The sequence below is a fragment of the Microtus oregoni genome, unplaced genomic scaffold (assembly GCF_018167655.1).
Source record: "Microtus oregoni isolate MIOR12 unplaced genomic scaffold, Mior012 000047F_ref0000412, whole genome shotgun sequence".
Taxonomy (NCBI): domain Eukaryota; kingdom Metazoa; phylum Chordata; class Mammalia; order Rodentia; family Cricetidae; genus Microtus; species Microtus oregoni.
Genome location: NW_024543221.1, coordinates 5,459,402 through 5,474,757, shown reverse-complemented (window position 1 = coordinate 5,474,757; position 15,356 = coordinate 5,459,402). Strand labels below are relative to the sequence as shown.

Below are 15,356 nucleotides of genomic sequence, written 5' to 3'. Positions count from 1 at the left end.
AGCTGGGCTTTCCTGTACACATCTATGATCCCAGGCTAAAGGGGCAGGCTACATAGTGAGATCTGGTCTCAAAAAAAATCTAACAAGCAAAAGAGAGCAATGCATGCCAACTTAGGAATGCTGAGGCTGTGTGATCACTGCAGGACCAAACACTGTTGAAAGACAGAATAGACCTAACTGTGCATGGAAACCATAGGTCAGCATTCTAGAAGTCAGAGCTAGCAACACCAAGGATAGGGACTTGGTAGGTAGCTTGCCACATATGTGAGAACTAGAGCTTAGATCCACAGAACCCCACATGCGTATCAGGTAGTCATGGTGGCCCACCTGTAATTTCTGTCTCAGAAGGAAGGAACAAGGGATCTTCAGAGCAAGCTAGCTAACAAGACCAGCCATAAGAGACAAGCTCCTGGCTTGATTGAAAAATCCTGCCTCAGTGACTGTAGAAGGAGCTGTGGGCCACTTCCCGCCGCCCAGCTCCCACACTACTAGCTTTACCCGAAATAACAACACACAAATTGTATTCTTTTAAACACTGCCTGGCCCATTAGTTCTAGCCTCTTATTGGCTAATTCTCACATCTTGTTTTAACCCATTTCTAATAATGTGTGGTGCACCAGGAGGTGGCTTACCAGGGAAGATCTTAACCTGCGTCTGTGTTGGGTGGGAGAATCATGGTGACTGCCTGACTTGGCTTTCTTTCTCCCAGCATTCTGTTCTGTTTACTCCGACTACCTAAGTTTCTGTCCTATCAAAGGCCAAGCAGTTTCTTTATTAATTAACCAATGAAAGCAACAGATAGATGACACTCCCACATCAAGTGACTAAGAAAAAAGATTGGGGACGATTTCTACCATCAGTCTTGGCTCTCTACATACGCACACACACATAGACACATGCACACACATACACTCACATTCTTTCACATATGTGTAAGCACATACACACACACACACACACACACACACGATGGAAAAAGAAAGATCAACAACAACAAAGCAAAGAACCACTGCTCTGGGTCGCTCTTTCACAGCCGCCAAAAGAGCTGCTTATTTTGTGGTGTCTAGGTTGGCCTGATGCCAGGCTGAGCCTGGAGTACCTGCCAAACCCGTTCTGCTCCTGACTTCCTGCCCAGATTCTAGTAGCCAGTTTCCATCTGCTGGCAAATATTCCCATCTGGATGTACCTGGGCCACTCTGAACTAAATCCTCACATCCTCCCTGCCAACATTCTGTCCTGAGCCTCTAGTTTGTCCCGGCCTCTTTGCTATCTCTTTCTCTCAGCCCTCATGGGGACTCTTTCCAAATCTGCTATCATTCATTTTCTACAGCAGCACTTTGATCTGCTCTTGTTTTTTTATTTCTACTGCCCCCTGCAGACCTGGGTATCTACCTGTACACCCCCAAAAGCTACCACAAGAACCTTCTAGCAGAGTTCTATCCCAGGGACGGGATCCCTCTGCCCAGAAGAGTGACATCTCCTTTCCCTGGCATCTTCCATGTATGGCTCAGCTCTAAGCCTTCATCCATCCACAATCTTGTTTTCCCAGGAATTTTTTTTAATTAAATTCATTTTTTGTATGCCTAAATGTGTGTAATTTTATTGGTAATTAAAATAAAGTATTGAATACTTGGTTTTAGCAGTTCCAAACTTTTAAAATATATTGCATAAAAATTAATACCAAAACATACTAGAAGTATAATCCAGAATTTAAAAGTCTTTGTTGTCTGGTTTTTTCCTTGATTAAATTCATTCTTAGATAATTCCACACATGTACATGGTGTTAGATTCTGGAAGGGAAGGAATCACTGTCTCCGATTAAATTCCTTTTTAAACAAGATTTAAATTTGTTTTTGTGACCTAAATATTTTCTGTCACTCAGTTTCTCACTCATTCATCCATTCATCCATTTGTTGCCAGGATACAGGTTGTAAGTAACCTCGTGTGTCTTGGGAGAATAATGTCTTTGGGATTCTCTTCGATGGTTGTAGAGACGGGAAGTGGGTCTGCGAGGAGAGACTTTTCTTAGCCTCACAGGAAGAGGAAGTAGAGAGGACATGGCTATGTCCTGTATTGAAAGTGCAGGAATGATGTGTTTAGGATGGGGGCGGGGTCCCTAAAGCTAGGGAATGGGGCAAATGGTGAGAGGTAACCAATTGGCCATGAGCCTCCAGAGGGTAGGATTCCTGGGAGGAGGTGTATACGTGTGTGTGTGTGTGTGTGTGTGTGTGTGTGTGTGTGCGCGCATGTATGCATACAGAGGCGCGATGGGGACACTGGCGTCCTCTATCGCTCTCTCGCTTGAAACAAAGTCTCTCATCCAACTCTGAGTCACCTTTCTTCCAGCTTGGCTGGCAGGCAGTAACACACAGCAATTCTCCTGTCTCTGCCTTATCAGTGCTGGGGTTACGATTGTATATAGCCACCCCCAACTTTTTCTGTGCTTGCTGAAGATCTGAACTCAGGCCCTCACTGAGGCAAACACTCTCATCCACCGAGTCATTGCCCCAGCCTGAGGACCAGATCTCTAAGAGGAAAAAACACAGCCCGCAGTTACGGAAGGCCACAGCCATGGGAAGTCCACCGCCACAGAAGGCCCATGGCCACAGAAGAGCTGGGCCTGAGTTTAGCTCGAAGACTGTGCAAGCTGCAAGACTCATCTCCCCCAGCTCCGAATGTGTCCTGTCAGCTCAGACAACAAGCTTCCCAGCTATAATCACATTGGACTCAAATGAAAAGCATTATGTAAATCCCTCCCTGTTATATAAGGACCAACCATGTGACGTGAAGAACAGCCGCTAACCACAGGCTCTACTTCCCTTATCTCTAAGGCACCACACCTGCTGGTGAGCGATGCTGGCCGGACTCTGAAGGCCAGTGCTTACAGAGGTGAGCCAGCACCAACTAGAGGACGATGCCACTACGGACGGCAAGTATGCTCTTCACATTTTGGCAGATTCCCTACTTGGGAAGTAACTTGCCCTTCTTTTCTGAGAGTTGATGACACAGCCCACAACCAGATCTGGTTTCCTAGCTCTCAATCTAGACTCCTCGATCTTCTCCGACCCATGTCACCTTCCAACATCCCCAGGTGGGAAGGCAGACAAACCATGGGCTGCTTAGTGGCCTGCTTCTCAAGCCACAGAGTGCTGGTCCTTTGTGTCCCCGGTGATCCAGATCCTGTGTGTCTACCAGCGCATGTGACCCCAGGACAATGTCCTTCTGGGCTATCCAGAAGTGAAGTGACACTACTCCTACACACCTGTGGCATGGAGTCCATCCCTGTGTGTGCTCAAATAAGCTGTTATTTACAGAAGCCCAGGGCTCTCGTTGTCTTATCTGAGCAAGGGGACAGCAGGATGATGCTACGGTCTGAACGTCCCCCAGAGGACTGTGTTAAGGCCTGATGTCCAGGGTGGCACTATTGGAAGAGGTGGAGCCTCGACGGAGGTCTTTATATGACAGGAGGTGTGCTCTTGAAGGGGGGCATGGGACCCCCGCCCTGCTCCTTCCTTGATCTCTCTTTTGCTTCCTGGCCGTGAGGTGAACGGTTTTGCTCTGTCACATACCTGCTGTGGTGTGTTGCCTCATTATAGACCCAAAGTTGACAGGGACAACCAATGAAGGACCAGAAACTTCTAGTCCGTGGGCCAGAATAACCTCTCTTCCTCAAATGTCGATCATCACAAGTGTTTCATCACAGTGGGGAGAGCTAAGTGAGAATGGCCCATGTGGTTAGGGAACTAGGATTTTGCTAAACTACAAGAGGAGATAAAAGTGTCTCTGAGCATTGTCAAGAAGCTATGCTCTGAAGCTGTCTGCTCTGAAGAGGCCATGTCTATGTGGTTACTCTGAGTGACAACTGCCTTGGGGAAGGCGTTTGACCCTGGAGAGGTCGTTCCAGCCTTTATCCCTGTCACCTAAGGAACTAGGATCCCAGCCTCAGGTGGTGTTGAGGGACCAATTGCTGAGACCTGAGCTTGAGCTGACTTGAGTCTTGTCTATTTATTAGAGGGCATGGGATTGTTAAATGTTTTGACCCCCTGTAATCTGCATGAAGGTTTGCCAGCTATTTTTAATGGCAAGCCAGTGTCTCTAAGCAAACCAGCACAGAGCTACAGTCGAGAATTATAACTGCCAATTTTATCTGTACCCATGAATACAGGTGTGGTTCAGGGCCCATCACTTCCAGGAATTCTCCTGAATGCCCACATCGAGTATTGTTTTGGTGTTGGCCAAAACCAGACCCACATGACTGACCTCTGAAGATAGGGACAGTCTTCAAGGAAAGCAGATAGGTCATTTCCCCGCTGTCCCTCTGAACCTGGAACATGAGGAGGAATTTGGCACAAAGGCAAGGAAAGATGCTGCCTGCCTGAGTGGTTCAGGAACTAAAAGCAAGAATTATCTCTCCTCCTCCATGGATGCCCAATGGTCATCACAGGTCTGAAGGTTCCAGATGTTCTTTGGGCCTACAGGGTCCTCCTCTTCCTGAGGTCTCTATTCCTCCACCGCCCAGCGCCCTGGGTATGGCCTGTCCCTTCTGGTATTCCCTGCTCTTTGGGTTCTGCATCCTGGCTTAATGTCTATGACTGACTTGGGCACCTCCGGTCCCACTGCCATCTCTCTTGGGACCCTCGCCACTGCTGTTGCCATGCACTGAGCATACTGCCCAACTATCTTTATAAAATGGTTTTCCTCAGGCTGCCAACCGAGGAAGTTCTCTTGTTCTGACCCGTGAGATAAAGCACACACGACACCATGAGGTGCTCAGGTGAAGTGGGGTTGACTTGGTTGTTAGTGGAAAGTAATGGGGGGGGGGGTGAGGCGATGGGAAGACAGTCTCAGTGTCAGGCACGCCTGATCCTCCCTGACAAAATGGGTCACATTTCCGTGAGCTCCAGCAGCACTCAGCGGTTCCCAGGTTTTATGTGTTTCAGAATCATCTGGAGGTTTTGCTAAAATAGGGTGCTGGTGTTGCTGGGCTGCCTCCTGCCCCCCAACACACACACCTGAGCTTCAGATCCAGCAGTTCTGGGGGCAGGGATGCTGAGCTCTGACTAACAAGTTCCCTGTGCGACATGAGGAAGGTGCTCCTCCGAGTGTGTGCCCTGGACCAGCACAGCCCCTGGCACTTGGCAGCTTGTTAGGAACGTAGAATTTGGGTCCCAGCCCAGATCTGCTAGAGCAGAACCTGCCTTGGAAGGGTCCCAGGTGGTTGATATGCACATCAAGGTTTGAAAAACTTCTTAACACTGATTCTCAAAATAGCTTTGAGCCGCCTGGGAATAGCTCACAGACTTGTTAGAAGTGCAGGTCTCTGGGTCCCACCCTAGACGCCAGAACAGACACTGGACAGGCAGAGGCTATAGTTTTAGACACTTCTGGGGTGATTCTGTCAGAATGTTTAAGCCAAGGTTACCCCTCAAAGGTCTCACCAGACTCCCAGCCCTCTAATGTGGTCAAAGGTTCTTCCAGTACTTCACTGGGCAGACTGAAAGCTCAGAACCCTCACACCACTGCTTGAGGACTGGGATTTGGTGGGGAGCGTGTACAGTCAGGAGCAAGTGAGTCTAGCCCCAGGCTGGCTAGCACTTCTGTGAGAGAAGACCCCAAGGCTTCCTCAGCCCAAGGCTCCGGCTCCCCAAGTCCAAGGCTTCCCCAATCCAAGGCTTCCCCAAGTCCAAGGCTTCCCCAGTCCAAGGCTTCCCCAATCCAAGGCTTCCCCAGTCCAAGGCTTCCCCAGCCCAAGGCTTCCCCAATCCAAGGCTTCCCCAATCCAAGGCTTCCCCAAGTCCAAGGCTTCCCCAATCCAAGGCTTCCCCAGTCCAAGGCTTCCCCAGTCCAAGGCTTCCCAATCCAAGGCTTCCCCATTCCAAGGCTTCCCCAGTCCAAGGCTTCCCCAGTCCAAGGCTTCCCAAGCCCAAGGCTGGTGGCATCTGTTTGGTATGGAAGTAAGTGTTCTGGCTTCCCCTGTCTCCAGAGTCTCCCTCAGATTCCCATTGCATTTTTTCTGTGCTCTGAAGTCCATCTCTTCTCTTCCTCACCCTCTCAAGCAACATCCATCTGTCTTCGTGTTTCACTGGATACTTGCTAGGCAAGATAGGTGACTGGTTCCTTTGAAGACCAAACTTTAGACTCTGGCCAGCCCTTGCTCCCTCCTTTAAGCCTGCTGCGTCTGACTTTTTGCACGAGGCGACAAGGCACACTTTAAATTCAATAACCCTCCTGCCAGCTCCCTCACACACTTGCTGAGAGACTGGCCCACCTCAGAACCATGCAGGGGGAGGTGAGATCTGGAGCAGTCCCTCACACACTGCCACATTTCCAGAGGAACAGAATTCTCCTACAACTCGCTGGCAATTCAGACAGCTGAAGTTAGCACTTGTAGCTAGCTAGCTACCCACTCTTTTTTTTTTTTTTAATCTAAGCTGGTAATGAGAGGAAGAGGAATTGTGTTCAGACTAGAAGAAACCACTGGTAAATGTGTCTGTGTGAAGGGAAAGGCAGGAACCAAAGGGAATGTTCTAGAAAGCAGTGGAACAAAGGACTTTACTAGCTTGGTCCTGACCCGCTCATACTACGGCATGCCATCAGGGACAGGGCACTATGAAGACAACATTGTCCACAATTATGAAAAATGGAAACTCAGAAACAAACAAGTGACCCAAAAACAGCATGACGGGAAAGAAGAGCAAAAAACCACTCATGGTGACTGGAGAAACGAAGCTGGGCACTTGGAGGAGACAGCATGAGACAGGGTTACGGGGCTGGTTTCCTTATGGAAGTAGAGGGTGTCTTTCCATGGAGATGGGAGAGATAAGCACGCGTTTCTGGGTCCCGGAGAGGAACTCTGCTCCACTGTGCAGGTTTTCATCTACAAATCCTCCATGGTAGAAACTGAAAACCCTTCAGCTGACCTCTTCTCAAACACAGTAGACTTCCAAGGATTCAATCCAACTATTGCATCTGACCAGGGGAACCCTCGGTGACAGGACAGAACCACGGGCGGGAAGCCGTTCTCTCCCGCCTCGGTTTCCGTTCGTTCGTTTATGTATTATTCCACTGAATGCATGTGGAGGGCAGAGAACAACTTTGTGATGTTGCGTCTCCTTTTCCACCTTTCGGTGGATTCTGGGGATTGAATTTAGGCTGTCAGGCCTGTACAGCAAGCAGCTTGACACACTGAGCCATCTTGTCAGCCTCCCTGCTTCCACCTGCATTTACACTACACGGTAGACGATGGTGAGATTCCCGGGACACACCCGCCATCCTCCCCCTTCCCAGCTGCCTCCTAGTCCACAAAGGATGCATCCCAGCATGAGGAAAGCAGGCATCAAACCCTGTCCCTACCCTCCCTGCCCAGTGCTTCCCAGTCTTCCTCCAAATGAGGCTTCTGAAAGAGGGCCAGCATGGGCACATGCTTCAAGTATGTGCCTTCACAAAGCCAGCCTGGCCTTCAATAGCATCATTGCCTTCCAAAGGAGAGCTCTTCTAGGATAAAGACAGCCAACTGTCCCCCTTAACAGCTATTAAACAGTGTTAATTACCTGTTAGATTCAGCAGGTTGGTAGAACTTTGCTCAAAACAAACGAAAGAGGGTAGAGAGTACAAAGCAGGGAGAATGGACATCTGGGACAGGAAAACACAGGCGGTTGTTGTTCATCAATTAGTGCTTTGTTTGTCTGTTTTCCCCAGTGCCAGGAATCAAACCCAGGACCTTGATCGTGCCAGGTCCCATCTATCACTGAACCAGTTGCCGGTCCTTCAGTCTTGTTTTGAGACAAGGCTGTAGCCCAGGCTGACCTCCAACTCTGCTAGCTTTAGCTCCCAAGAACTAGAATTTCAGGTAATGCCAAGATACCCAAGACATTGAATATTTATGAACTGACCTAATGGTTTACATCCAGGAAAGCCTTCTTACCCTTCACTGAAATACAAAGACAAGGCCGATGAGCCAGCGCCCCCAGAGCCTGGGTAGAGCAGGTGGTCCAAGACTGAGCGCCTCCCTAAGTGTTGACTCGAAATCTGGCCCTGTGCATGTAAACTGTGAGAGCGGGCTTTATTGGGAGTCTGATTTGTTAAGTTCACACTTCGAGGAAAACACATAATATTGTAACTATTGCTTCCGCAATGAGCAGGACTGGCAGCCTCTTTGTGAAAATGGCTGGAACCGTTTCATGCGAGTATAACGAGTATTTAGCGTAAATGTGTGTGTGACCCTTAGAGCGGCGTGTGCCACACGGTGTCTCCATAAGTCACAGATGATGAGCCTAGAAGACGAGCCATTTGACCCACACAATCTCCACAGAACTTTCCAGCTCAAATATTCCAGCCGCCTTGTAAAAAAATAGCAAGTGAACTCTCTTTAAAAATAAAGCCAATGTATCTTCCCTCTCTAACCTATTCCCAGGGCTTGCGAGTTATCTACGCCTTCTTCCTCCACCACTTCCTGTCCTCAAAACTGCCGTGAGTTTAGGGGAATCTGATCATCTGGGTGTCGGCAATAGCTATGCCGCTTTGGTTTGAAGACAGATTGTTCCCTCGAATTTTTGCAAGAATTTAGTCTCTGGAGTCTTGTTAATGGCATCCAGAGGGTGGAACCACAACCCACTCCACTATTTGGAGCCTTTGGGAACTGATCAGGTCCTAACACTAGGCTAAGAGCCCTGTCTTAGCTACTTTTCTATTGCTGGGACAAAACATTATGACCAAGGGAACTTATTATTTTATAGCTCCAGAGGGTTGGGGTCCTTGACCATCATTACGGGGAGCAGGTGTCTGGCAGGCAGGCATGGCCCTGGAACAGTAACTGAGAGCTTTTTCTCCATCTTAAGAGTAGAAAACAGCGAGATATTTAGGTCATTTCCCAAACGTACCTCTCATGGTCAAGAAGCGTGAAAAATCCTACCAGCTCTTTCATCAGTCTGAAGCCTGAGGCCAATCCAAGACTAAGCTGGTGAGTCTCGGGGTCAGTAGGCCCGGTCCTATTTTAATGCCTATCTGTCCTATATCCACAGACTGTTGTAGCCCTAGCCTGGCTGGTCCTTTCCAGACATGTGTCATTGGACAAGGAAGAATATGAGTAGATTCAATGAGCCTTGGCTCAAGACTTCAAGCTCTGGGCACCTAAAGCACTGGCAGAGATGTAGCAGGAAGCCAGGCACACACATGACCTGAGTCCTTACAATTGATCAGGAAGGTTAGCTGAGCACACAAGTAACATACCATCCAAGGAAGAATGTGATAAAGTGCAAGACAGTACAAGCATGGCAGCTTCGAAGAAGAAAGGCCTAACGTGGGCATTGGCCAGAAAACCCACTGTGATGGAGTGTGTCCATCCCCAATTCCATGCACTGAAATCCTAACGGCCAATGAGCCCATATTCAGAGGGGGAGTTTTTGGGAGTAACTAGGTCATGATGGTGGCGCTCTTGTGAATAAACCAGTGTCCTAAAGCCAGCATCACTCCTGTGGCAGAAACAGCCACGCCAAAGGGAGCCAGCAGTGACCCATGTTGAAGTGTTTCAGGAAAGAACCATCCCTCTCCTCTTCCATCTCCACTTCTCACGGGGGCATCAACTGCAATAGCAGAGGGAGGCTACCTGGAGTCTTCCCTCCTGCCTCCACAACTCAAGCTTAAACTTGACTCTCAGAATCCCCTTCTTAACTCCCCAGGAAGCTCTTCAAATCCCCGAAGTCATTGTACTGTCCCACTCGCCTGCAGGTATCAACCCTGGAGAGTTCTCAGGCAACTGTGTTCTTCCCAGGGTTTTCATCCTGCTACTTACCCCAAGAAGCCCGTCCCCTCTATGTCTTCCTCAGTCACCAACACCCCCCCCCCACTCTTGGAGCTAGTGATACTGGCTTTTCTTGGAGGTCTCAATACAGAGGACAGAAGCCATCTTGATCCCAAGCAAAGCTCAGGACACAGGTTCACCACCTCACCCACTCACGCAGGATTTACTGTTGCTCCAGGTCTGCAAGCTGTGTGCTACAAAGACACGCCATCCTGCCTGTGTGTGGCATATGTCCCAGTGTGGAAGGCATGCTTGAGGTGGTGCCATAAGGAATAAATAGATGATTGGGAGACTGGGGGACTGAGGAGCTAGGGGACTGGGGGGGGCTAGGGAGTTGAAACCTGGGAGGTTGGGGGGCTGGGGAACTGGGAGACTGGAAAGCTGAGGATCTGGGGGACTTGGGGGCTGGGAGGTTGGTATTCTCTGGAAATGCTGCCCCCAAAATCAAAGCTTGAGAAGATTAATGCTCTGACCTCACTTGTCATTCACAGAAGTTCAGGCAAGAGATAGCAATGGTCAGGACAGGTAGCTGGACACACGCCGATAGAGTGGAAGACATTTAAGAAATCTTCCTTGATTACCGGAGAGGAAGAGGGGGGAAGAACTGGGGAGGAGCATTCAGGATTTCACTCAGCAGCCTGAAGCCTGCCTGGTCGGGGCAGATGCCTGGTTAGCTTCATGAAACTTGAGCAATATTAGGAGGAAAAACACTTTTACAGAAATGTATGCACTCAGCACAGGCCAGGGTCTGAAGTGCGTGGAAGACACACAGAACAGTGGGATGCAGAAGCCGGTTCTAGAAGAGAGCTTTGGAGGTTGTGGGGGAGTCATAAAAATGAAGTCTTAGATCTTGGGCTTAGAGCTGATGTCTGGGGGAGTGGAGAGCAAGAAGGCTGAGAACAAGCCCAGGGCTATGTCCTCAGTGTGGCCAGTACTGGAGAAACAAGGGAAAAAGTAAAACAGGAAAAGACACCGGGAAAAGACCAGCCACACAGGCAGAAGGAAAACAGAGGGTGTGTGCCAGGCCTTGTGCTTAAGACAAAGAAGATGTGGCCAGGCAGAAGCTGCAAAGGAGGCAAGAAACATAGGGAACCAAAACGTCATGTTTTCTATGACACCAGAGTTGCTTTCACTTCCCACACTGTCTCAAGGAATGCTGGGACACAGGCTGGTGGGAGGCAGTGGTTGGAAAGGTGCATGGGAGCCAGGGAGTCCCTTGCTGGATGCATGCAAGACAAGCAGCAGTGTGTGAAGGCATGCTCTGGACTACCTGGCCCACTGTCACTGTCTAGGTGACATCATGCTGGGTGAAAATTAGGTCTGCACTTGACGTGACCCGCTTACAAGCGAAATGTCAGCATGCTAACAGTGTAATCAGAAGTTAGCGACAGTCTGTGAGACTCCTGTGGCACCCACAGCCCTCGGGGTCAACGCTGTCACAGTCAGAGGGTGGGTGTCCAATAATAATCAACCAAGTGATTCATGGGATGACCCGACATCCAAGTAATCACTTCTCCATGGAATATCAATCATGCCCAGGTCATCCTATGATCTGCAAACTCCTCCAAATGTTTCTCAGTTACCCACAGATGCCAGAATCCTGGACCAGGAGGAATTCATGCGACCTGAGTCCACACCCTGGAAATGTATACAAGAAACAGGCAAGTCCTTTGGCACGTATCCTCCATACATACCGGGGCGCAAAAGCAGGCAACACCCCAGCCCACCCCAGCTTGGGAAGTGGATGAAGAGAATCTGCCAGTACCTGTCCTTGGTCATTTAACCCCCACAGTCTCTCACCATGCTCCATACCTTCCCTGGTGCCCAAGGAAATTTTGTCCCTTAAGAAGCTGATTCTCAGGAATTTAAGGAGTCCAAGTAAAGTCTGCTTTTGTGACATTCTTCCTATAGACACCTCCAGAAGTAGTAAGGATATCGGTGATGAGAGCAGCTCATGTGATTTCTATGTGACTTCTCAGCTGGTGTCTGGAGCTTTTGCTTCAGGGAGACCAGGTCAGGCTGAGGTTTCGTAGGAGACGTATCATGCAGTCTATATGCTATAGACCCATTTTTTCAAAATTGCATTTAATTAGAGGAACAGAACCCAGAGAGACCATAGTAACAAAAACAGACATATTTCACACTGACTATAAAATAGATAATGCCCCCAGAAGGCCTGTTAGAGTGAGTTCAAGGCCACCCTGGGTTACTTAGTGAGACCCTGTCTCCAAACAAAAACATTTCACAAGTGAGGAGAAATAGCTCAGTGGTAGAGTTTTGGCTTAGCATGTGTTGGGCTCTGGATTCAGCACCCAGTGCCGATAAAAGAAAACAATACTAAAGCTCTTCTCATTCCTTTCAATAAAACTGGGTTAAGTGTGTATTATGCTGATAATAATAGTAGTGATTATGTTCGGTACCTTTCGCTGCTGAGTGGTTTTCTCTGTTGTCTATTCCTTGCAATAATTAAACAGGTGCTTTATGCCCCCCACGTCATGTTCTAGGAGATGAAGTTCAGGGAAGTTGACGTCTCGTTCCCAAGGTCACATAGCCCACTGACTTGGTCAGAATGGTCTGCTGGGCCCATAGCCTACACAGAATGATTTAATCAGTTCTTGGGCTGGCACTCATCACATATACATGGACAGGATACCCAACAATCAAGGCAAGGCCAGAGGTCAGTAACAAAAATAGGATCTGTGCAAAGATTTGTCTGTGACAGTCAAAACTATACACACTTCCCAAAAGATGTGTGCTGTTTCCTCTATTTGGGTTTTCAATAAAGCCAGGGACACTTTCTAGAAGTAATGTGTACGGTGATTATAGTTTAAATCAATGACCAGAACAAGGAAGGCCTCCCAGGTGATGTGTATGAGTCCTGACCACTCAAAAGATGGCATTTGCCTGTGTCTGAACCTCACACCAGTATGGTCAAGGAGAGCATATGTAACAAAGGTGCTAAGCGTGCTGGGGCTTTTCTGAAAGCAATTTAGGTGATGTGGCGTGGTAATTAATGTGACTTAATGGTAGCCTTTCAATCAGAGCTCTGCCAGCAAACAACACGGCAGCCAGAACCTGAGAAGTTGGGGGACTTGGGCTAAAACTCCAGAGTTTTTGAGGTGGTTGCCAGAGCAACCTCAGGGACTAGTCTCTGGAAGAACTGAAGCGTTCTATTTTAGAAACACCCAGTTGATCATCGGAGCCAGAAGGAAACAACCAAATAATAAGGTACTGAGAATTCTTATAATATCTTATATAAAAATGAGCATTTTCTCAGACTGGAAACAGTTCACTCTAAGAGGAATATTTTGACCCTGGAAGCAAAATGACTCCACAGAGGTCTGATTATCGCCCGTATCTTTCACAAAATGCTGGAATTAAAAGCTGCTTTTTCCATATGAATTTCTTCTCAGCCTGCATGACAGGCTCCTGTGACCTTTTGAGTCTCATCTCCTCAAAAGTCACCCCTGCAGGAAGGCATATGAGCGTTCATCTACTCTACGAACACTTGCTAAATAATTCACCTTATTACTGTATAAGATGCCCTGCTGGTTGAACCCCAATGGAGATGGACTAATGATATAGCCCTGCCCTTAGGCAAAGTACAGACTAGAGGATGGACATAGAAGACAAACATAACCACCCAGCATCATGAGACCGCACCATATGATTGTAGAGTCTCCTGCAGACATTATTTAATAGGCTGTTGCATATGTGGGTCCTTTGGTAGATCATTATCAAAATGCAGATTTCCAAACATCACCTCCATGTCCAGAAAGTTGGGTGCCTGGGGCTGTGCACATGGAGCATGCTAGGGGTGAGGGAAAGATCTCATTCTGAAAAGGTGGTTAACAAATCCATGCAAGGAGTTGGAGTGGAGGCTTTCAAAGATGCTTTCCCACCTAGAGAATGGACAGCCCCTCAGCTAGAGTGAGGGCATTGTCCAACTGATCTGGATTTATGCTGAGGGGAGGCAGAACCATGCATCGCCTGGGAGAGAGAGGTCACTGGAGAAGACTATGAAGGTCACTAGAGGACCAGAGAGAGACTTGATGCAATTATCAGAGCCCTGTGGGCCTGGGAATAACATACAGCAGTCTTTACAACAGTAATTCAGTAGGACTATGATGGATGCATGGGCAAAAAGTGGGCATCTGAACAAAGTCTGTTGTGTTCCTGCTGGTTGCGGTCGAAATGGGCAAGCTCAGGAAACCCAGAAAAGTGATGATGGTCCTGGTTGATCTCCATTCTGAATGCAAAGCTGTCATCGTGACGGTGGCACCTCAAACCAGCCCTATAGCCATGCTCTGGTGGCCGGAATTGATCACTGTTTCTACAGGATGACAGTAGTCACTACAGATCTGATCGCCAAGAGACCAAAGACCAAGCCTTCTGTGAAAGTTTGTCATTACAATCTCCTCATGCCCACAAGGTCCTCTGTGGACATTCCCTTCAACAAAACCATCATCAACAAGGTTGTCTTTAGAGACTCGGCTCTGAAATCCAAGGTTAGCTGAGAAGCCAAGGTCAAGTTTGAAGAGCAATCTAAGTGGGTGAGAACAAATGGCTCTTTCAGAAGCTCTGGCTTTAGGTGTTTTCTTGCCATCGTTAAAAAGAAGAAAGAGAAAAAAAGAAAAGAAAAATCAATAAGAAAAAAAAACAACTGGTTCCTGAGAGTAACAGAAATGAAGAAGGAGGATGTGAAGAAATGTTTTCTTAAAACTATCAAATAGTGTTTTGTTTTAAAGCAGATTGTAGGAGGCTCACGATGTGCAGTTAATTAATTATGACATATTTGTCCCTGTGCAGCTATATTTAGCAAGACGGGATCATACTCAATTTATTTGTGCTTTAAAAATTTTGTCTCTGGATTTTTCTCAATTTTTACTTCAAAGAAGATGAAGGTTTATAGACAGGCACCTAGAAAGCTCTTCATTTGAGCCAGGACTTCACAGCACTATGGGGAGCAAGGTTGAAGGAGATGCAGCCATGGGCTTCAAGAAGAATATAGCCAGACACAGGAGATCAAACCGGTAAACAAGACGTCATCTTATAGGAGGACTGCTTTTAAAAACCCAGCAAAGGAGAAAGAGGGCCAGAAGCATTTCTTCAGTGATGGAAGAGAGAAGGCTTTGTGTAAGAAGGGACAGCAAAGGCTGGGGGTGCAGCACAGAAATCATACACGCAAGGCTCTGATCCGAACCCCGGAAGAACTTAAAAGCAATATTTTAGCCAAGAAGAACATTCCAGAGAACAGAATCGAGTAAGAAACTGTGCAAAGAATAGGAATCATGGAGGCAAGACTGCATCCTGTGTGTCTTTCTTGTGTGGCTGGTATGCAGCAGGTGCTCAATAAATGCTGTGTGAGAAAATGCATGTCTACAAGCAAGCAGACACCAGTGAGGTTTAAAACCGGGAGTCACAGAAGGTCTTAGAGGAGATGCACGTCCTTTATCAATAGCCCTTTCTCCAAAACTGGAATCTAGAGATTATGGATAAGAAAATTGCACATAAGGTTGGCATGCATCTGACACCACTGGGCAGGGGGAATGGAGAA

At 47.9% G+C, this 15,356-nt stretch overlaps 2 protein-coding genes across 4 annotated transcripts in view; one reads left to right on the top strand and one right to left on the bottom strand.

The window, feature by feature from the left end:
- The window catches only part of Cnih3 (cornichon family AMPA receptor auxiliary protein 3), a 114,079-nt gene that overhangs the window by 28,297 nt on the left and 70,426 nt on the right, over positions 1–15,356 (bottom strand). The gene's annotated exons all lie outside the window — the stretch shown is intronic.
- Positions 14,053–14,316, top strand: LOC121435820 (60S ribosomal protein L27-like). The gene has a single exon (XM_041635293.1). The coding sequence runs from the start codon at positions 14,053–14,055 to the stop codon at positions 14,314–14,316; it is 264 nt and encodes an 87-aa protein (XP_041491227.1).

Coding starts and splice junctions, on each gene's coding strand:
- LOC121435820 (XM_041635293.1), top strand. CDS start 14,053: ATGCAAAGCTGTCATCGTGACGGTGGCACCTCAAACCAGCCCTATAGC.